The sequence below is a fragment of the Callorhinchus milii genome, unplaced genomic scaffold (assembly GCF_018977255.1).
Source record: "Callorhinchus milii isolate IMCB2004 unplaced genomic scaffold, IMCB_Cmil_1.0 Scaffold7, whole genome shotgun sequence".
Classification (NCBI taxonomy): domain Eukaryota; kingdom Metazoa; phylum Chordata; class Chondrichthyes; order Chimaeriformes; family Callorhinchidae; genus Callorhinchus; species Callorhinchus milii.
The window spans coordinates 7408943-7431196 of record NW_024704748.1 but is presented as its reverse complement, the minus strand read 5'-3'; the positions used below and the strand labels follow the sequence as shown (position 1 = coordinate 7431196).

Genomic DNA, 22254 nt, shown 5'->3' with positions numbered 1-22254 from the left:
AAGGTGGATATATACAACAAATGACATTTACCCAACGCCTTTCCCAGGGAGCTGGTCAGTCAGGGATTTGGACCGGAGCTGACGGGTGGGTTGGGATCAGGAGGGGTTGAGGGTGGGGAGGGTAGGAGGATGACCGAGGAGGGTCTTGAAGGAGGCAAGGGAGGAGCGAAGCGGAGGGAATGTGGGATGGAGTCCCAGTGGGTGAGGACAGAGAGGCTTAACCAACACGACAATAAACTGTTACGCTGTTTCATTCTTTTAAATTTTATTTTTGGGCTGAGCTTTCCACAAGTAAGTGGAAATTGATCTAGTTTCCAATTATTTGTGCCCTGGCACCTCCCTACCTCTCCAGCCTGCTTCCCTACCGCTTCCACCACCTGTTGCCTCTGCTCGGCTGGCTCCGGCCCCCCGTTTGTGCTTCGTCTCCCCCGCTCTACCATTGGCAGTCGTGCCTTCAGCCCCTATGCCCCAAAACTTTGGAACTCTCTCTCGATCCCTCCACTTGGCCCCACTCCCACCCTTCCTCCTTCCCCACCTTCAAATCCCGCCTAAAGACTTTACTTTTTGATCGTGCTTATGGTCACTTCCTGCTCCCTCGCTCTCCCCCTGGCTCGGTATCAGACTCCACCACCGTCAAGAACTCCGGGACCCTATCCCGCGTGAAGGGGACGGTGTAAATGCAAGTTGTTGTTTTTCTGGTAGATTGTAAATCATCTCTGAACTAAATGAAAGACAAATGGTGCGCGTGTAAATTCTTGGGTATAGATTGTTTCAATCAGTCGTTCAATGTTTCGACGAAGCTAGCAAGTGTCAATGATCAAGTGAGAAAGAAATCAATAATCAATCAAGACATCATTAGTCAATCAAGCAACCAATCAACATATCCTTCCAGCGAAGCAAAACATCATTAATCAATCAAAGGATCGATCGTTAATCAAGATATCGTTAATCAATCGATCAACACATCAAGCTATTGATCGATCAAGTGACTGATTGTTCTCTTAAACGCCAATAACAATAATAATGCAATAATCCTTGATATAGCGCCTTATCGCATCTTCGAGACGTCTCAAAGCGCTTCACAGGATGCACTGTAAAGTGGAGTGACTGTTTTGTGGGCGAAATGCGGCAGCCAATTGCAAACAGCAACATCCCACAAACAGCCGTGGATTGAGTGACCAATTTATTTTTTTAAATGTAGAACGAGAGAAAGGGTGACAGAGAGAGAGAGGGTGTCCATTTTGGTTCTTTTACAGATGTGAATCCAAAAGATATAAACTCAGGTACAGGAACAGAGTACAATTCCATGTTGTGTTGTAAATCTTTTGGATTATTTGGGTCAGGAGAGAGGGGAAGAAAAAAAATCTAATCCACACCTATTTTGCCCCCCCCAAAACACACAGACACACACACACACGCATCGGGAACTCAGAACTCATATAGTCTAAACTGATGTTCCAGCGCAGTGCTCCGGGGAGGGAGAGAGAGAGAGCTGCACTGTTGGAGACCCGACCTTCGCATGAGACGTTAAACCTCACTCACTCCCTCCCTTCTCCAGTCTGTGCCCTGCTCGGGACGGCCGTGAACAATCTCCCACGGCGCTCGCTTCACGCCTCTCAGCGGGGACGTCGCTGTGCGCAAAACGCACAATCACTACACTTCACGGTGAAAAATGCTGTGAATTGCTTTGAGACGTGATAAGGCGCCTCATCAAACGCAATGATTGTTATATAAAGATTAGCCGTGGATTGAAGTGTCCAATTTATATATTTAAATATATGAATTTTTGAAGGCATTATTTCCTGAAAAAAAGCATTCTGCCAATCGACCAATAACCGGGTTCCTACTTACTGCTCGGTAAACAGAGGCATGTGTGTGTGTACGTGGTGTAAGGAAGCTTGCCCAACATTTCACCCTGACCCAAGCAGGAATCAAACCCAAGTCTTCTCACTTGCAAAGCGAGTGCTCTTACCACTAAACTACAGGACTGAATGAGTAACAGAAAGGATTGGTCTGAGGTGGATATGGTTGACAGGGGACTTGACAAACAGTGCTCTTAATGGGGGAGGCGGGCTGTGTGTGATTTAGCCAGTTAAGCTCCAATACTACCTCCTCCCTTCTCCCCCACCTTAACAATGCGCAGTCTCCCTCCCACACACAAGTCCTCTTTTTCTTGCCAGGCTTTGGAGAGAGAAAGAGCGACAGAGAGAGAAAGAAAGACAGATTGAGAGAGAATGTGTGTGACAGAAGGAGAGAGAGAGAGAGGGTGTGCACAATCCAGGTGGGGTGTCTATAGATATATATAGTTGAAGTTTTATATTGATTTGTCCATTTTGTGTTTTTTTACAGGTATAAGATCAAGAGAGATTGACTCGGGTACAGGCACAGAGTATCATTCCATGCTGTGTTGTAAATCTTGTGGAATATTTTGGTCAGGACAGGGTCAAGGGGAGAGGGGAAGAAAAAATTTAATCCACACCTATTTTGCACTCCCCAAAACGCACACACACGCGCATCAGGAACGCGGAACTCATATAGTCTAAACTGTTGCTCCAACTCAGTGCTCTGGTGAGGGAGAGAGAGAGAGCTGCACTGTTGGAGACCCGACCTTCGCATGAGACGTTAAACCTCACTCACTCCCTCCCTTCTCCAGTCTGTGCCCTGCTCGGGACGGCTGTTAAAGACCTCCCACGGCATTCGCTTCACGGCTGTTTGCGGGACATCGCTGTGCGCAACACGCACAGTCACTACACTTCGAGGTGAAAAATGCTGTGAAGAGCTTGGAGACGTAATAAGGCGCCTCATCAAAAGCAATGATTATTATATAAGGATTACATCGTGGGTTGAATTTGACCAATTTATATTTTTAAACGTATTAATTTTTGAAGGGGTTATTACCCGCGAAAAAGCATTCTGCCAATCGACCAATAACCGGGTTTCCACTTACTGCTCGGTAAACAGAGGCGTGTGTGTGTATGTGTGTGGAGTAAGGAAACTTGCCCAACATTTCACCCTGACCTGTCCGGGAATCAAACCCAGGTCTTCTCGCTCCAGGTGGGGTGTCTAAAGATACATATTGTTGAAGTTTTATATCGATTTGTCCATTTTTTTTTACAGATCTACAACCAAGAGAGAAAGACACAGGTACAGGAACGACAACAACACAATTGCATTTCTATAATGCCTTTCATGTCGGGAGGACATCCCAAGGCGCTGGACAGAGTATAATTCGATGTAGATCTTGTGGAATATTTGGGTCAGGACGGGGTCAAGGGGAGAGGGGGAGAAAAAATCTAATCCACACCTACTTTGCCCTCCCCAAAACACACACACACACACGCATCAGGAACTCGGAACTCATATAGTCTAAACTGACACTCCATCGCAGCGCTCTGAGGAAGGAGAGAGAGAGAGCAGCATTGTCGGAGACACCATTTTTCAGATGAGACATTAAACCTCACTCACTCACTCCCTCCCTCCCTCCTCTAGCTTGTGCCCTGTTCAGGGCGGACGTTAAAGATCTCCCGCAGCGCTGCCGTGAAAAGAGAAGGGAGTTTCTCCCGGTGTCCTGGACGACAGTCCCCCCAGATTAAAATTTCTTGCTCGCTTCACGGCTGTTTGCAGGGACGTTGCTGTGCGCGAAACATACCGTGACTACACGTCACCGTGAAAATCCCGCAAAGCACTTTGAGTCGTCCACCCTCCCGACGTGATAAGGCGCGAGGTTTATTATTATTATTATTGTGATTATTTGAAGAAATTGAAATTCTACTGCAAAAGACGGGTAAGTGAGACAAACGGATTGTTTTTTAAGGGGCAGGTGGGTAGGGTGGCGTGGCAATTAAAGTTGAAAATGGAATCGTAGGTTTTGTAAATAAAGCGCAGATAACTGGAATATAGAATTATAACAATATCTAGGACTCGCACCCACGTATGGGTCCTGTAGCTCGTGGTTAGAGCACTCGTCTCGCAAGCAAGGGTGGGTCAGTGCGAAACTTTGGCAATTTTGCTTACTTCACACACACACATACACCCTCATACACACCTCTGTTTATCTAGCAGTGAGTAGGTACCCGCTTGTTAGTCGATTAGCGGATCGCTTTTCCGGGGGTAATAATAATAATAATCCCTTCAAAATAAATTGAAATAATTTGATCAGTCAATCCGCGGCTGATGGTGGGACGTCACTGTGCGCAATTGGCTGCTGTTTTTCGCCCACAAAATACACAGTCAATTCACTTTACAGTATATCCTGTGAAATGCTTTGAGACATCCCATAGATGTGATAAGGTGGTGTTATACCAAATGCAATGATTATTATATTAGAATATATGATATAATATATGCATTTATAATATATATATTTATATATTAAAGGGCGCTATATAAATGCAAGTTGTTGTTGTATACTATATAATAAGTGCAAACAGCTTGATGTTGGAAAAAAAATGCAATGAAATTAACACATAAAATATGTATATTTTCACTGCAGTTCGTAACCTACTTCAGAAAGACGCAGGTAAACACGATATGAATTTACATTTACACAGCGCCTTTTTAGGATCAGGAGGGGTGTAGGGCGCGGATGGTGTGGGTAGGAGTGTGACCGAAGGCACGGTCGAAGAGTAGGGTCTTGAAACGGGTCTTAAAGGAGGCAAGGCAGGGGGTGAGGCGGAGGGAAAGTGGGATGGAGTTCCAGAGGTGCGGGCAGAAAGGCTAAAGGCCTGACTTCCGATGATGGGGCCGGCTGGGCAAGGCTGGGGACGTGAAGCAGCCTGAAGACCACTGAGCGGAGGGGAGCAGACAGGTTGATCTTGCTTTTAACCATTCACAATCTAAAAAAAATTGAGCTGATTTCAATTTTTAAATTCCTAATTTAACCGATCATCAATTCAACAACAAAAAAAATCTGATTTCATTTCAATTTAAATTCCCGATGAAGCAAAAAAAATCCACTTGATTTTAAATTTAAATTCTGACCCAAAAAAATCAATCGCACCTTGATTTGAAGATCAAACAGCAAACACAAAGATTAAAAGAGGGGGGAAGAAATGCTATTTTTGTGGGTCAAACGCCAAATTAAGCAGATTCTTGAGGTGTGTATTTGGTGTTTCTAGAAGATATCAGCGAAGGAATCTTTTAACAAACTTTGAAAATAAAATAAAAGTTTTGTTTCTTTTTCTTTTGAAAGTTTAAAGGGAACGTGACTGATGATTTTTTTTGGACTTTCAGATATTGAAAACATGAAAGTGAAACTTAGAGTTGCACGTAAGTCAAAATTTACACCATCACGATCATCTATAGTCCTGTAGCTTAGTGGTTAGAGTACTCGCCTCGATTCCGGGCAGGGGGAAACTTTAAGCGAGTTTTCTTACTCCACATACACACCTCTGTTTACTGAGCAGCAAGTAGGAATCCGGTTGTTAGTCAATTGGCAGATCGCTTTTCTGGGGGAAATAATTCCTTCGAAAAAAGTAATAATAATAATAAATTTGATCACTCAATCCATGGCAGTTTGTGGGACACTGCAGTCTGTGCGCAATTGGCTGCCGAATTTGGCCTACAAAATATACAGTCAATTCACTTCACAGTATATCCAGTGAAGCACTTTGAGACGTCTCAGAGAAGTGATTTGAAGCTATGTCAAATGCAAGGATTATTATTATTAAATTATATTATCAACATTACCATCAATAGTATCTTGGCTTGATAAGGGGCCAATTGTACAAATATGAATGTTTCATGCTGTACATTTCGAATTATAGAAGGACATTTCAATGAACGGATGAAGGGTAATACACCACATAGAAACTGTTTGCATTCGCACACAGGCACACTCACACGCACAGATACACATGTACACTCACCCAGGAGGATATCACAAAGCACTTTCACAAAGCTCCCAAGATTGTGAGAGTAATAATAATCCTTGTATTTGATACAATGCCTTATCATGTCATCAAGGTGTCTCAAAGTGCTTCACAGGTTCCGCTGTGACGAAACGTGGCAGCCAATTGCACACAGCGGTGGCCCACAAACAGTCGGGGATTGATTTTGTGTGTGTGACAGGTGGCGGGGGCTGCATAAGTGGTGAGATGTGGTAATGAGAGGGGAAGGAGGGAGGAATTAAGATGACTAAGTGTGGTTAAAGAGGTACGATTTTCTGAGTTGTGGTTTAAATGAGCGATGGGAGAGAAGGAAGGAGGGAGTTGGAGGGATTCTGAAAGTGGTGTGTGTGTGCGTGGGGGGGACGTGGAGGACAGGAGGTGGGGGCAAGGTAGTCTGACATATATCAGCCAAATTAATTTTGTGCCTTGCCTTTAAAACACCAAAACTTTGCTTCCCTTGATACAGAAGGTCATTTTGAAGAGGCAAGACCAAAGCGTGGTGAGTATCTGTGTTTACGTCATATGTGGAGCCCTGTAGCTCAGTGCTTAGAGCCCTCGCCTCGCAAGCGAGAGGACCTGGGTTCGACTCCAGGGCAGGTCGAGGCGAAACATTGGGCAAGTTTCCGCACTCCGCACGCCTCTGTTTAACCAGCCAACGCGCATGACATTTTAGTAAGAAAGTTATTGACACGAGAGATCGTTTCGTAATTATTGCTTTTCTAATAAATCGGTCATTCAAATCCACGACTGTTTATGGGACGTTGCCGTGCGCAATTGGTTCCCGTGTTCCGCCCACAAAATATACAGTCAATTCACTTTACAGTGTGTTTTGTGAAGCGCTTTGGGACATCCTCCCGACGTGAAAAGCGCTATATCAAATGCAAGGATTATTATTATTATTATTATTGTTATAGAGAAACTCCCTTCTCTTCTCTCTTGCATCCCACACATAGATTTGCTCGCTTGCTTAACAGCTGTTTGCAGGGACGTCTCTGTGCACAAACAAAACGCACAGTCACTACACTTCACGGCGAAAAATCCTGTGAAGTGCTTTGAGAAGTCCTCCCTCCATCCTGACATGATGAGGTGCCATGTCGAATGAGAGGGTTCTTATTCTTGTTCTGATTATCGTTCGAAATCCCGTTTCAAAATGTTTTCACAAATATTGTCAACTTTTCAATTCGACAGATTTGGTATTCGCGGAATCAGAAACAGGTACATGTTTTATTCCACCCCACCCCACCCCCCCAAAAAAAGCTAATATTAATGTTTAAAAAAATAAGTAGGAGCTTATTGGTTAGAACACTCGCCTCGCAAGCAAGAGGACCTGGGTTCAATTCCCGGGCAGGTCATGGAGAAACATTGGGCAAGTTTCCTTACTCCACATACAAGTCTTTACTTACCTAGCAGTAAGCAGGAAAATGGTTGTTAGTCGATTGGCAGATCTCTTTTCCGGGGGTAATAAAGCCTCGCAAGCGAAAGGACCTGGGTTCGACTCCAGGGCAGGTCGAGGCGAAACATTCGAAATAAATAATACTAATTTGGTCGCTCAATTCATGACTGTTTGTGGGACGCTGCTGTGCGCAATTGGCTGGCACGTTTCGCCCACAAAATATACAGTCAATTTACCTTACAGTACAGTACTGTGAAGCACTTTGAGATGTCTTGAAGATGTGATAAGGCGTGGTATCAAATGCAAGGATTATTGCTATTATTATTATTATTATTCGCCTTACAGACAACTCATGTTCGGTTTTGGAAAGCGGTGAATAACCTTTAAAGATCAAATGTTTACGAGATTGGGGTTTCGGATGAATAAAGCCCCTTCTCCCCATCCCCACTTCTCTCTCTCTCTCCCTCACCCATCTGATCGAATCCCCTCCAGAACCCCCCCCACCCCTCCTTTCCTGGGTAACCCTGTTCCTCGTATTAATTCCCTCTCCCTCCAAACACACCCACACACTCTCTGGGTAAAGAAACACTTCCTTGTATCTGTCCTCTCGATCTCCCATCTCGCTTTCCTCCTTAACGTGTTGTGTGTTTGATGCTTCCAACATAATCAACATCATCATCAACATTCTGAAGTCCTGTAGCTCAGTGGTGAGACCACTCGCCTCGCAAGCGAGGACCTAGATTCGATTCCCGGGCGGGTCAGGTCAGGACGAAACGGCAAATTTCCTTACTCCACACGCGCGCACACCTCTGTCTACCAGTAAGTGTGAACCCGCTTGTCAGTCGATTGGTAGATGGCTTTTCCAAGGGTAATAATCCCGCCACCAAACATCATAATCATTTGGTCATTCAATTCACAGCTGTTTGTAGTATGTTGTTGTGTGAAATTGGCTGCCGCATTTCGCCCACAATATTTATATTCTGTCAAGCGCTTTGAGGCGTCTCAAAAATGTGATAAGATGATAAGACGCTATATCAAATGCAAGGATTATTATTATTATCAACATCATTAACATCATATTTTATAGGTCTTTCAGGAGGGAAGGAGATGGGTGACAGAGAGAGTGTATGTGAGCGAATATGAGAGAGAGAGAGAGGCTTCGGTAGGGGAAAAATGGTGGTAAACATATCTTTTGTTGGAAAAAATTACCGTTTTGAATGGTCAAACTTTATTTTTCTTTATTTTCAGAGTTAAACATTTGTCGCGAAGCTATAAAACTGAAAGGTGAGAGAGAAAGACAAAATTTGAGAGTGTGTGATTGAGTGAGAGAGTGTGTGTGACAGGAAGTGTGAGAGTTGGTGAGTGAGTGTGAGAGAAAGAGAGTGTGAGAGAAAGAGTGGGTGAAGTGTGAGTGAGTGAGAATGTGAGAGAGATAAAGAAAGTGTGTGGAGAGAGAAAGTGTGTGAGAGAGAAAGAGAGTGCGTGAGAGAAAAAGTGGGAGAGTGTGTGTGTGAGAGAGAGTGTGTGTGAGAGTGTGAGAGTGAGGAGAAAAAGAATGTGTGAGTGTGTGCGTGAGAAAGAGTGTGTATAAGAGATTGAGAGAGAGTGTTTATAATAACAATAATACTTGCATTTGATACAGCGCTTCGAGATGTCTCAAAGCGCTTCACAGAATATACTGTAAAGTCGACTGACTGTATATTTTGTGGGCAAAACGCGGCAGCCAATTGTGCACAGCAGTGTCCCACAAACAGTCGTGGATTGAGTGACCACATTATTATTATCATAATGATATTATTGTATGCGTGAGTGAATGTGTCCTGGCCAACGATCCCCCTAGATAAAAGCTCTGTGTCACAGTCACTACACTTCACTAAACTGCAAAGCGCTTTGAGACGTACTCCCTCCTGATGTGATAAGAATTGAATCTTATTAATTGCTGGATTTTTTCTGTACTCTCAACAGATGATACCATAAAGGAAAAAAATCGAAGTCAGTATCTGTCTGTGTGTGTGTGTTTGTGTATGTGTGAGACTGATAAAACATAGAGAATTCTAATCAAATAATATATAATAATAGTAATAATGTCAATAATAATAATAATCATGAACGACCCAATACAAGCAACATTTTGCAGTGCCTTTCATGTGGGGAGGACTGATGTTTGTGTTTGTCTGAGTCTGTGTGTGTGTTGGTCGGGGAGTGGGGGGTCAAAGAGGAAAGTCTTCAGTTGGGATGTGAAGTGGAGTAAAGGGTAAAGAGGAGGTGAGCGGGGCGGAGGGGTAGAGACAGGAATTGACAGAGCATTGGGGCATAGTGGCTGAAAGCACAGCTGCCTATAGTTGGAGCGAGAGAGAGAGAGAGAGGGAAGAAGGGAGAAAGAGGGGGGGATGGAGGAAGAGAAGGAGGGAGAGAGAGTGTGATGGAGGGAGAGAAAGGCAGAGGAGGAGGGGAGGATAGAGAAGGATGAGGGAGTAAAAGAGGAAAAGAGAGAGAGGGAATGAGAAAGGGAGAGAGGGATTGTGCGAGAGAGAGAGAGGGAGGGAGAGAGGGAAAGGAAGGAAAGAGGGAAGGGGAGAAAGAGAGAGAGGAGTGCAAATTTGAGTGGCGGTGGGTAAGTTTTTTTTGTGTGGGGTAGAGAGAAAAGCACATATATTTGTTTCCTTTCCAGTGATCAGCCATTATGAAGAGAAATTGAAAGCCACAGGCAAATTATGATTTTTTTATATAACAATAATAATCCTTGCCTTTGATATAGCGCCTTATCAAATCTTCGAGACTTCTCAAAGTGCTTCACAGCATGTAATGTCAAGTGAATTGACTGTATATTTTGTGGGCGAAACGCAGCAGCCAATTGCGCACAGCAACATTCAACAAACACTCATGGAGTGGCCAAATTATTATTTAATTATTTTTTGGGAAGCGATTATTATCCCCGGAAAAGCAATCAGCCGGTCGACTAACAACCGGGTTCCTACTTACTGCTTGGTAAACAGAGGCGTGAGTGTGGAGTAAGGAAACTTGCCCAATATTTCGCCCTGACCCAGCCACGAATCGAACCCAGGTCCTCTCGCTTGCGAGGCGAGTGCTCTGACCACTGAGCTACAGGACTCCACATATAATATTATTATATTATATTAACACTGATAGCATCTTGTGTAATCACTGCTTGTATTTAAATTAATTTAAATTAAATATAATTATTTAAATTGAATTATGTCAATTCTGTTTCCTTCTCTGTATCACAGAAAGCAGATTGCTTCTCAAACAGACTGGTAATACATAAAGAATTCTAATAAAGTAATATACAATAATAATAATAACAATAATAATATTCTTCATGAATAACACAACATGCACATACATTATTAACATTTGATATTATTTGTTTCTAACCTTGAATTTATTAATGTATTTCTTTCAACACAGAATATAATACAAAGTGCCCAACAGATGGTCAGTGAGAATAATAATAATACAATACAAAATACAAAAGTACATTTGTAAAGTGCCTTTCATGTCAGGAGGACATCCCAAGGCGCTGAACAGTGAGGAATTAGGATAATGCAATAATCCTTACATTTGATATAGCGCCTTATCACGTCATTGAGACACGTCAAGGTGCTTCACAGCATATACAGTTAAGTGAATTGACTGTATATTTTGTGGGCTAGGTTTTTAAAATATTAAACGAATTCGATAGGGAAGTTACAGAGAAACTATTTCCACTGGTGGGTGGGGGAGGATCCAGAACAAGGGGACATCATCTTAAAATTAGAGCTAGGCCATTTAAGAGTGAAATTAGGAGGCAGTATTTCACCCAAAGGGTCGTAGGAATCTGGAACTCTCCCTTCCCCCAAAAGCTGTGGATTATGGCTGGATCCATTCACGTCTTCAAGACTGAGGGAGCTAGTTATTTGTTAGGTCAGAGTAATAATAATCCTTGCATTTGATATAGCGCCTAAGACGTCTCAAACTGCTTCACAGAATATACTGTAAAGTGTGGTGACTGTATTTTTGGGTGAAAAGCGGCAGTTGTGGATTGATTGACCAATTTGTTATATTCCCCCCCGTAAATGCGATCCGCCAATCAACTAACAACTGAGTTCATACTTACTGCTAGGTAAACAGGCGTGTGTGTATTTAAGGAAATAAGTAAGGAAACTTGTCCAACGTTTTGTGCTGACTCTTTCGGGAATCAAACCTAGGTCCCCTCGCTTGTAAGGCGAGTGCTCTAACCACTGAGCTACAGGACTTGTTGATGTTGATATTGATTACTTGCATTTTATTATTTTCTTCTCAGATAAACGTGTGCAACAAAGAGACATAGGTAAAAACATTTCCCCAAAAACCCAATTCGGGACAAAAAAAGTACATTTAATTTAATGAAGTCTCTATTTAAAAAAAAATCCACGTTTAAATGCCCTAAAATATATTTTCTTTTAAAGAAATAAAGGGTTGCAGAAACATTTTAAAGAGCAACGGTAATGCAATCAGTTACCAACAGAAAGATTTTATTTTGCTCATTGAAAATTTAAACTAATGTTGATGATATTGATATTGTTGATGTTGATATTTTTCATCCTTGATGTTGACCCTTCTCTACAGAGGAGATGTTATTTCAATATAACACAGGTAAAAAAAATTCCATCTTCTCTGTAGCTCAGTGGTAGAGCACTCTTCTCACAAGTGGGACGACCCGGGTTCGATTTCCGGGCTCATCAGGGCGAAACGTTGGGCAAGTTTCCTTACTCCACACACACCGACGCCTCTGTTTATCGAGCAATAAGTAGGTTGGCAGGTCGCTTTTCTGGGAGTAATAATCTGTTCAAAAAAAAATTGGTCACTCAATCCACGACTGTGTGGGACGTTGCTGTGCACCGTTGGCTGCTGCATTTTGCCCACAAAATATACAAAATATAGTTTACAGACATCTCAAAGACGTGATAAGGCTCTATATCAAATGCAAGGATTATCAATATTATATTATTGTTTATTTACCGTCAGTCTCTCTTTCGCTCTGGCTTTCGAGAGGGAGAGAAAGTTTGTGTCACCTTGAAGTCAGTTCAGCCACGATTATACCTACCCGCTGCTCCCTCCCCGTGTGAAACACGTTAAACATCATGAGGCAGGTAACATGTTGAATGGCGGAGTTTGGCTTCTTTTGTAGAACTTCGGGTGGTCAAGAAAAAATTGGAGGCAGCCGGTAAGAATGAGCACATCTTACAAACAAATCCTGTGGAGTCCTGTAGTTCAGTGGTTAGAACAATCGCCTCGCAAGTGAGAGGACCTGGGTTCGATTCCCGGACGGTTCAGGGCGAAACCTTGGGCAACTTTCCTTACTCCTCATGCACACGCCTCTGTTTACCTAGCAGTAAGTAGGCTGTTTGTGGGACGTTGCTGTGCGCGATTGACTGCCGCGTTTTGCCCAGAAAATATACAGTCAATTCACTTTACAGTGTATCCTGTGAAGCGCTTTGAGAACGTTTTGAAGACGTGATAAGGCACTGTATCAAATGCGAGGATTATTATTGTAGGAGACGCCGTCCTTCGGATGAGACATTAAACCGCACTCATTTCCCCTCCGTCTCCGTCTGTGCCCTGTTCAGGGCAGAAGTTAAAGATCTCCCACGGTGCTGAAGGGAAAAGAGAAAGGAGTTTCTCTGTCTCTCTCTCTCCCGGTGTCCTGCCCGACAATCTGCCAGATAAAATCGCTCACTCACTTCACGACTTTGCGATGACTTCACAGTCACTACACTTCACGTTGAAAATTCCCGCAAAGCGCTTTGGGACTTCCTCCCGACATGAAAGGCGCTGTAAGAAATATAGGATTATTATTAATTTGTTTCCGATTAACAGAACAAAACACTGAACTGAATAACATTGGTAAGAAATGTGTTTCTCTTTCTTTACTTGCTTTCTTTATAAAAAGAATTCAACTCGATCCAGTAGAAATATAATATATGTATTTTCTTACCAGAACTCAGCTATTTGAGAAACAAAGTCAGGGAATTGGGTGAGTAGTTGATGATGATAATAATAATAATAATCTGTGCATTCGATATAGCGCCTTACCATGTCTTCGAGACATCTCAAAGCGCTTCACAGAATATACTGTAAGGTGAATTGACTGTATTTTGTGGGCGAAACGCGGCAGCCAATTGCGCACAGCAATGTTGTGGATTGAGTGACCATTATTATTATTACATTCTTAGTAGTATTTTTTTTGAGAGGATTATTACCCCTAGAAAAGTGGTCCACCGATCGACCCACAACCAGCTTCCTACTTAACACTAGGTAAACAGAGACGTGGGTGTGGAGTAAGGAAACTTGCCCAACATTTCACCCTGACCCACCTGGGGATCGAATCTGCGTCCTCTTGCTTGCGAGGTGAGCGCTCGAACCACTGAGCTACAGGACTCCGCATAATAATAACAATATTATCAGTAAATACCTTTTTTTAGCCAAAAGATCTTTCAAATTTTGTGATTTCTGGGGGGGCCGAATAAATGTTGATTTTTCTGTGTGTTTTTTTTTACTTTCCCTTTCAATCTGGGAAGTAACAAGTAGCTTGGGAGGCGAGCGCTCTAACCACGGAGCTACAGGACTACTGATGATGTTGATTGCGTCCCTGCAAATCCCATCACCTGCTCCCGTTGCACATGTTCCTCTGCCACTGTCCCTTCCGCACTGGCCTGCAAAATGTCCGCTTCCTTTCTAACAAGGTTCTTGCCATCAACAACATCATCGTTGATGGTAACATCGATACCCCGGCCCTTACTGAAACCTGGTTCACCCAAGATGACACGTTCCCTCTGATCGAGGCTACACCACCTGGCTATACGTTGCTCTCATCTCCAGGTGCTCACTTGCTCTGTCCCCCTATTCCTCCAGTTCATTCCTCTCCTTCGAGCACCTTACCCTCTACCATCCGTCCAATCTTTCCCTCAACATTCTCCTGATTTATCATCCCCCAAACCCTCTCCCACTTTCATCTCTGACTTCTCCCCCCTCCTAGCTTCCCTCTGCTTCTGTTCTGAATGCCTGCTTGTCCGAGACAACTTCAACCTGCACTTCACCCCCTCTTGCTCTATCTCCACCGAATTCTCTCTCCTTTCGTCTTACAACCTCTACCTCCCTCCACCCACATCCATGGCCAACCACTTGAGCTGGTGATTACCTGGGGCCTCAGTTTCTCGGACCCCACAATCACCGATGACGCCATCTCGGATCACCATTTAATCTCCCTTAACTTCTTAATCCCTCTACCCACTGTCATCCAACCCACCTCCACCTCTTACCACCCCTGGAGAAGAATCACCCCTCCCTCTCCACTCCACTCCTCGCCCTTTACTGTCAGATCGCATCAACCTCTCCCTGTCAACTGGCAGCGGACCCACACCCCTAAAAATAACTGTCATGCCCTATCCTAAAAAAACCTTCCCTAGACCCATCCCTGCCAACTGACTACCGTTCCATCTCCAACCTCATTTTCCAAGATCCTTGAAAGTATTCCCAGCTTCACTCCTTCCTCTTGACTCCCTTTACGAACCCCTCAAATTGAGTTTCTGTGCTGGCCACAGGCATGGAAACAGCCTGGTCAGGGTGACAAATGACATTCTGTCCATCTGCGACCAGGACTCCCTCTGTCTCCTCTTCCTTCTCCACCTCCCTGCTGCCTCTGACACTGTGCAACACTCTATTCTCCTCCACCGCCTCTCCTCTCACCTCAACCTTCAAGGTTCTGTCCTTGAACGGTTCAGTTCCTATCTCTCACACCAGCTCCACTTTGGCCCCACAAAGGGCTTCTCCTTCAGCACCTGCACCATCTCATGCAGTGTCGTCAGTCCTCTCCAACCTGTACATGCTTCCTTTTGGTGACATCATCCGCAGAAATGGGGTCAACTTCCACGCGTATGCAGATAACACCCATCTCTATCTCTCTGTCTCCACCCTCGACTCCAGGATAGAATGTCTGTCAGACATCAAGTCCTGGATGAGAGTCAACTTTCTACAGTTCAACATCAGCAAGACCGAGGCTCTCCCGATTGGCTCGTTCCAGCGCCTCCGCACCTCAGGCGCTGGCAGCATCAGCATCCAGGAATGCATACTCCACCTCGCCAAGCCAGTCAGGAACCCTCAACTGTCCCTTCTCCCCCACATCTATGCCATGACCCGCTCTGCCTTCCCCCACCTCTGCAACATTGTTGGGCTCCGCCACTGCCTCACCCCTCAGGCTGCTGAAACCCTCATACATACCTTCATTACAACCAGGCTCGACTATGCTAATACCTTGCTTGTCGGTCTTCCCAACTCTTCCCTTGACAAGCTGCAGATCATCCAGAACTCTGCAGCCCATGTCATCTCCTGCTCAAGGCTCTGTGACCCCATCACACCCACCCTCGCCTGGCTCTACTGGCTTGCCATCCCTCAGAGGATCGAGTTCAAAACCCTCGTACTCACCTTCAAGCCCTCCATGGCCTTGATCCCTCCTAGCTCTCTGACCTACTAACCTCTTATCAACCTGTCTGCTCCCTCCGCTCAGCAGGCTCCAGCCTGCTCCATATCCCCCACCATCATCGGTCAAGCCTTCAGCCTCTCTGCCCCCACCCTCTGGAACTCCATCTCACATTCCCATCGCCTCGCTCCCTCCCTTGCCTCCTTCAAGGCCCACCTCAAGATCCTCTTCTTTGACCGTGACCTCTGCCCTCCATCCTCCCTGATCCCAACCTCCCCCCCACACCCCACCCGCTCGATTCATAATCCCTGACTATTCAGTGCCTTGGGACATCCTTCTGACGTGAAAGGCGCTTTACAAATGTCATTTTGTATTGTATTTATTGATATGAAAATATTGCTGTGTTTACAAAACAGAGATCCAGTACTCAGAGAAGGCAGAAGGTAAATCGGTCATGTATATTTTTGAAAGAAGTTAATTATTATTGTAAATAAATCAATGACTTGCATTTACACGCTCACACACAGAGTAGCGTCCCAGAGCGCTTGATAGTGGCGGAGTCTGACCCCGAGCCAGGGGGAGAGGGAGTGGGGGAGGTGACCGTAAGCACGATCAAAAAGGAAGGTCTTTAGGCGGCATTTGAAGGGGAGGGAGGAAGGGGGCAAGGCAGAAGGATTGGAATTTATACATAATCATTTACGGATCAAAATAAACTATTTTTTTCCCCTTTACACACCTAACCAAATACACAGCCCTGGAGTCCTGTAGCTTAGTGGTTAGAGCACTCGCCTCGCAAGGGAGAGGACCTGGCTTCGATACCCGGGTGTATCAGGGCAGAGTTTCCTTACTCCACACACACATGCGCCTGTTTCCCTAGCATCAAGTAGGAACCTGGTTCTTAGTCGATTGGCGCAAGCAAAAGGACCCGGGTTTGATTCCGTTGGACAAGTTTCCTTACTCCACACGGCTCTGTTTACCTAGCAGTAAATAAGAACCCCAGTTGTTAGTCGATTGGTGGAGCACTTTTCCAGGGGTAATAATGCCTTAATAATAATAATTTGGTCACTTAATCCAAAATTGGTTGTGGGACACTGCTGTGTGCCATTTGCTGCTGCGTTTTACCCACAAAATATATAGTCAATTTACTTTACAGTATATTGTGTGAAGTCTCGAAGACATGATAAGGCACTTTATCAAATGCAAGGATTATTATTATTATTAACACCCACAGAATTAAAACAGAAGTGCAAAACAACTGGTAAGGAATCGCTTCATATTTTCCCAAACAAATGACATATATTTACCAAGACACTCCAGTGCAGTACTGGGGGGAGAGAAAGAGAGCGCCCCATTGTCGGAGATCCCGTCCTTCGGATGGGATGCTAAAACTCACTCGCTCCCTTCCCTCCCCGTCTGTCCTGTTCAGGGCGGCCATTAAAGATCTCCCACGGCGCTGTCGGGGAAAGAGGAAGGAGTTTCCCTTCCTCAATTTCTCAGTGTCCTGAAAGACAGATAAAATCGCTCACTCGCTTCACAGCTGTTTGCCCGACGTCGCTGTGCGCGAAACCAAATGCACCATCACTAGACATCACAGTGGAAATCCTGAGAAGCACCTTAAGTCCTCCCTCCCAACTTGATAAGGCGCCGTGTCAAACGTGGGGATTGTTATTATTTGTTTGTAATCACGTACAAATATGCTTGGCAGATCAAATTCTCTGGCAAAACGAGAAAGGTAAATATTTTTCGGAACTTGTGATAACAAGATGCAGACGAAAACTAACTTACGCAATTAATAATAATAATCCTTGCATTTGACACAGTGCCTCCTTATGTCTTTGAAATGTCTCAAAGCGCTTCTCAGGATACACTGTAAAGTGTAGTGACTATATTTTGTGGGCGAAAGACATCAGCCAATTGCGCACAGCGGTTTCCCACAAACAGTCATGGATTGAGTGACCAAATTATTATTAATGAAGGGATTATTACCCCAGGAAAACCGATCTGCCAATCGACTAACAACCGGGTTCCTACTGACTGCTAGAAAACAGAGGCGCGCGTGCGTGCATGTGCAGAGTAAGGAAACTTGCCCAACATTTCACCCTGGCCTGCCCGAGAATTGAACCCAGGTCCTCTTGCTTGGCAGACAAGCTCTCGAACCACTGAACTACAAATCTCCACATCGCTGTTTGGAGGGAGGGAGGGAGCAGAGAGACTGAAAGAGATAGCGGAGAGATTGAAAAGGAGAGAACGAGATCTTGAAATGATTGGAGAGAAATAATTCAACTCGTTACTTCCCAGATTGAAAGGGAAACGAAAAAAATAAAACACACAGAAAAATCAACATTTATTATCTCCCCCCCAGAAATCACGAATTTGAAAGACCTTTTGGCTAAAAAAGGTAAGAATAAACCATTTATGTTAATTTTACTGATAATATTGTTGTTATTATGTGGAGTCCTGTAGCTCAGTGGTTAGAGCATTCGCCTCGCAAGCGAGAGGACCCAGATTCGATTCCCGCACGGTTCAGGGCAAAACGTTGGGCAAGTTTTCTTACTCCACACGCACGCCTCTGTTTACCTGGCAGTAAGTTGGAACCTGGTTGTTAGTCGATTGGCAGATCGCTGTTCCGGGGGTAATAATCCCTTCCAAAACAAAAATACATTTTAAAAATGATGTAGTCACTCAATCCACGAGTGCTTGTGGGACACTGCTGTGCGCAATTGCCTGACGCGATTCTCCCACGGAATATGCAGTCGCTTCACTTTACAGCATGTTCTGTGAAGCGCTTTGAGACGTCTCGAAGACGCGATACATCGCTGTATCAAATGCAAGGATTAACATTATCATTATTTTCGTGAATGACCTCTCTTCTCATTCTCGCATCAACAGATAAATCTTTAAAGGACAGGGAAGGAGGTAAAATGTCTCTCTTTCACTTTTACACACGTGAGCCTTATCACGTGGGATTTTTTTTTCCCTACCGGGAAGTGTAGTGACTGCGTGTTTCGCGGGCGGCCCATGCTTGGCATACAGCGACGTGCCCGCAAACAGCCGTGAAGCAAGTGTGCAATATTATCTGAGGAGGGTTTGTTGGCCAGGACACCGGGGGGGAGAGAGAGAGAGAGGGGAGAGAAACTCCTTTCTCTTTTCCAATCAACTGTCCCTTTCAAACTATGCAATTTGTAGGAAAAAAATGAAAATGTGAATATAATAATAATAATAAGCCTTGCATTTGATACAGCACCTTATCACGTCTTCGAGACGTCTCAAAGCGCATCACCAGGATAAACCATAAAGTGTAGTGTCTGTATGTTTTGTGGGCGAAACGCGGCAGCCACTTGCGCACAGCAGCATCCCACAAACAGCCGTGGATTGAGTGACTACATTATTTTTATTATTATCGTATCATTTTTTAAATCGAATATTAACCCTGGAAAAGCAATCCGTTAATCGACTAACAACCGGGTTCCTACTTACTGCTATAATAATAAAAACACAGAATATTTAAACCATGTTTTTTTTTCCCCAATAGACCTGAATATTTGTCAGATGAACCTACAAGCAGACAGTAAGTTCAAAATGTCTTAACTCATACAGTCTAAGATGAAGCTCCAATGCAGTGCTGGGGCGAGGGAGAGAGAGAGAGAAGAGAGAAACCTCGTTGTTGGAGACTCTGTCTTTCAAATGAGACATTAAACCTCCCTCCCTCCCTCCATCCCTGTCTGTGCCCTGTTCAGGGCGAACGTTAAAGATCTCCTGCGGCGCTGTCAGGAAAAGAGAAGGGAGTTTCTCTCTCTCGGTGTCCTGGCCGACAATACCCCCAGATAAAATCATCCGCTGGCTTCACAGCTGTTTGTGGGATTATTATTATTATTATTTGCTTAATAGGTGCAGGACGTTCCTTTGCAGAGGGAGGTAAACACTCTCACTCCCTTTCCATCTCTCTCTCTCTCCCTCTCTCTCTCCCTACCTCCCTCGGTCTCTCTGAACTCTTTTTCACTCTCTCTCTCTCTCTCTCTCGCTCAATATCTCTCTTTCACCTCGTCTCACTCTCACACTCTCTTTCTCTTTGTCTCCGACTATCTTTCTCCATCTCTCTATCTATCCTCTTTCTAACCTTCTGTTTCCGTGATAAGGCGCCTTATCAAATGCAATTGTTATTATATTATCAATGAATCGCCGTCTGTGATTTTTGGCAAAAAAAAATTTGTTTGCGTTTTTCAATATAGAGGTACTTGAAATCAAAAAAACTCTTCTCGAGTCAGGTTAGTAAAATCAACAAAAACAACAACAACATCTTGCATTTATATAGCGCCCTTCATGCGGGGTAGCAACCCGAAGTGCTTAAGTTGGGGACCACTTTGATGGAGTCTTTGATCTCGCTTTCGGTCATTTTTAATAAAATAATAATATTAACAACAACAAATCCTTGCATTTCATACACAACAACAACAAATTACCTTTGTGTAGTACCTTTTGCTTCGGGAGGACAGCCTAAGTCTCTGGGACGATATTGCAACTTATCACGTCATCGAGACTTCTCAAAGCGCTTCACAGGACACACTATAAAGTGCAGTGTATTTTTTGGGAAAAATACAGTAGCCACTTCCACACAGCAGTGTCCCACAAACAGTCGTGGATTCTAGTTATTATTATTTATTCTAGTTATTAGTATTCATTCATATCTGGTTATTATGACTATCAGTGGTGTGAGCAATATTAATAATACCCATTGGGTTTGACACAACGCCTTATCACGTAGTTGAGACATCTCAAAGCGCTTCACAGACTACACTGTAAAGTGTAGTGACTGTATATTTTGTGGGCGATGCGTGGCAGCCAATTGCACACAGCAGTGTCCCACAAACAGTCGTGGAGCGAGCGATCAAATTTATTTGAGGGATTGTTGACCAGGATTCAGAAAGAGAGAAGCTCTCTTCATTTTTCCCAACAGTGCCATTTGTGATCTTTAAAGTTGAAAGGCATTATACAAATGTATTTTTATTGTTGTTGCTGTCGTTTACGCTTAAGATTTAAATCTGTATGAAATTCAACTCCAACAACAGAAAAAAAACTGGATTTGGCAACAAAAGGTAATATAGACCCTTTAGACCCCCATCTCCCCCACCATCCCATCTGCTTCATGTCTCCCACCTTGCCTGCCCCACCATTGGCGGACGTGCCTTTAGCCTCTCTGCCCCCACCCTCTGGAACTCCATCCCACATTCCCTTCGCCTCGCCCCCTCACTTGCCTCCTTCAAGACCCATCTCAAGACCCTCCTTCTCGACTAACAGCGCTTTCGGCCACCCTCCTACACCCCCACCACCCTCCGCGCCCTCCAGCCCTCCTGATCACAATCCCCAGCTCCGGTCCAAATTCCTGACTATCCAGCGCCTTGGTACGTCTTTCCGATGTGAAAAGCGCAGTATAATATAATAATCCTTGCGTTTGATATATAGCGCCTTATCGCATTGTCGAGACATCTCAAAGCTCTTCACAGAATATACTGTAAAGTAGTGTCTATATTTTGTGGGTGAAATGCGGCAGCCAATTGCGCAGAACAGTGTCCTACGAACAGTCGTAGATTGAGTGACTAAATTATCATTTTTTTTCTGAGGGATTATTACCCCCGGAAAAACGATCCACCAATAGACTAACAATCGAGTTCCCACTTATTGCTAGGTATACTGGGATGCGTGTGTGTGTGGGGAGTAAGGAAACTTGCCCAATGTTTAAACTCTGACCTGCCCAGGAAACAAACCCAGGTCCTCTCACTTGCGAGGCGAGTGCTCAAGCCACTAAGCTACAGGACTCCCAGTTAAGATTACTTTCCTTCAAATATCTTCACAGGAAGCGAGTTATGGGATCACGAAATTGGTGAGTTTTTCTTTCAAAGACACACCTTTATACCAGTTGTGCTTTTTTTCTCTCTGTTGAGCAAACGCCCATCCAAACATTTGTGCAAATTTCCATAGCCCTTCAAGCCTTTTCCACCAATCTACAAGATCTTGGCTGATCTGTACCTCAACTCCAATTTCCCACCTTTGCCCCATATCCTTTGATACTATGACCAAAGCAAACATCTATCCACCTCAGTCTTGAAGAAGTGAATCCACAGTGGAGGGAGGGAGTTCCAGATTCCCACTAGCCTTTGGGTAATAAAACTACTTCCTGATTTCACTCCTAAATGGCCTAGCTCTAATTTTAAGATGATTTTAAGTACCCTTGTTCTGGATTCCCCCCCCCCCCCACCAGAGGAGATAATCTCTTTATAATAATAATCCTTGCATTTGATATAGCGCCTTATCACGTCTTCGAGACGTCTCAAAGCGCTTTGCAGAATATACCATAAAGTGAATTAGCTGTGTATTTGGGGGTCGAAACTGCATATTTTGTGTATATTCTCTGTAGCCACCCTATTGTATCCCTTTATTATTTTTAAAAACCTCAATCAGATCACCCCTTCTAAATCAGATCAACCTTCTAAACTCAAGGGAATAGAGACCAAGTTTAT

General features: G+C 44.1%; 1 protein-coding gene across 1 annotated transcript in view; it reads left to right on the top strand.

The window, feature by feature from the left end:
- LOC103182775 (nuclear-pore anchor-like) overlaps window positions 1–22254 on the top strand; it is a 168099-nt gene that overhangs the window by 87644 nt on the left and 58201 nt on the right. Inside the window, exons 64-77 of the mRNA XM_042336810.1 lie at window positions 3118–3144; window positions 4493–4519; window positions 5233–5268; window positions 6355–6387; window positions 7077–7103; window positions 8530–8565; window positions 9247–9273; window positions 13262–13297; window positions 16156–16182; window positions 18102–18137; window positions 19272–19307; window positions 19628–19654; window positions 19969–20004; window positions 21591–21617. Of these exons, the coding sequence (XP_042192744.1) occupies window positions 3118–3144; window positions 4493–4519; window positions 5233–5268; window positions 6355–6387; window positions 7077–7103; window positions 8530–8565; window positions 9247–9273; window positions 13262–13297; window positions 16156–16182; window positions 18102–18137; window positions 19272–19307; window positions 19628–19654; window positions 19969–20004; window positions 21591–21617 (438 nt within the window). The remainder of the gene's footprint in view (window positions 1–3117; window positions 3145–4492; window positions 4520–5232; window positions 5269–6354; window positions 6388–7076; window positions 7104–8529; window positions 8566–9246; window positions 9274–13261; window positions 13298–16155; window positions 16183–18101; window positions 18138–19271; window positions 19308–19627; window positions 19655–19968; window positions 20005–21590; window positions 21618–22254) is intronic.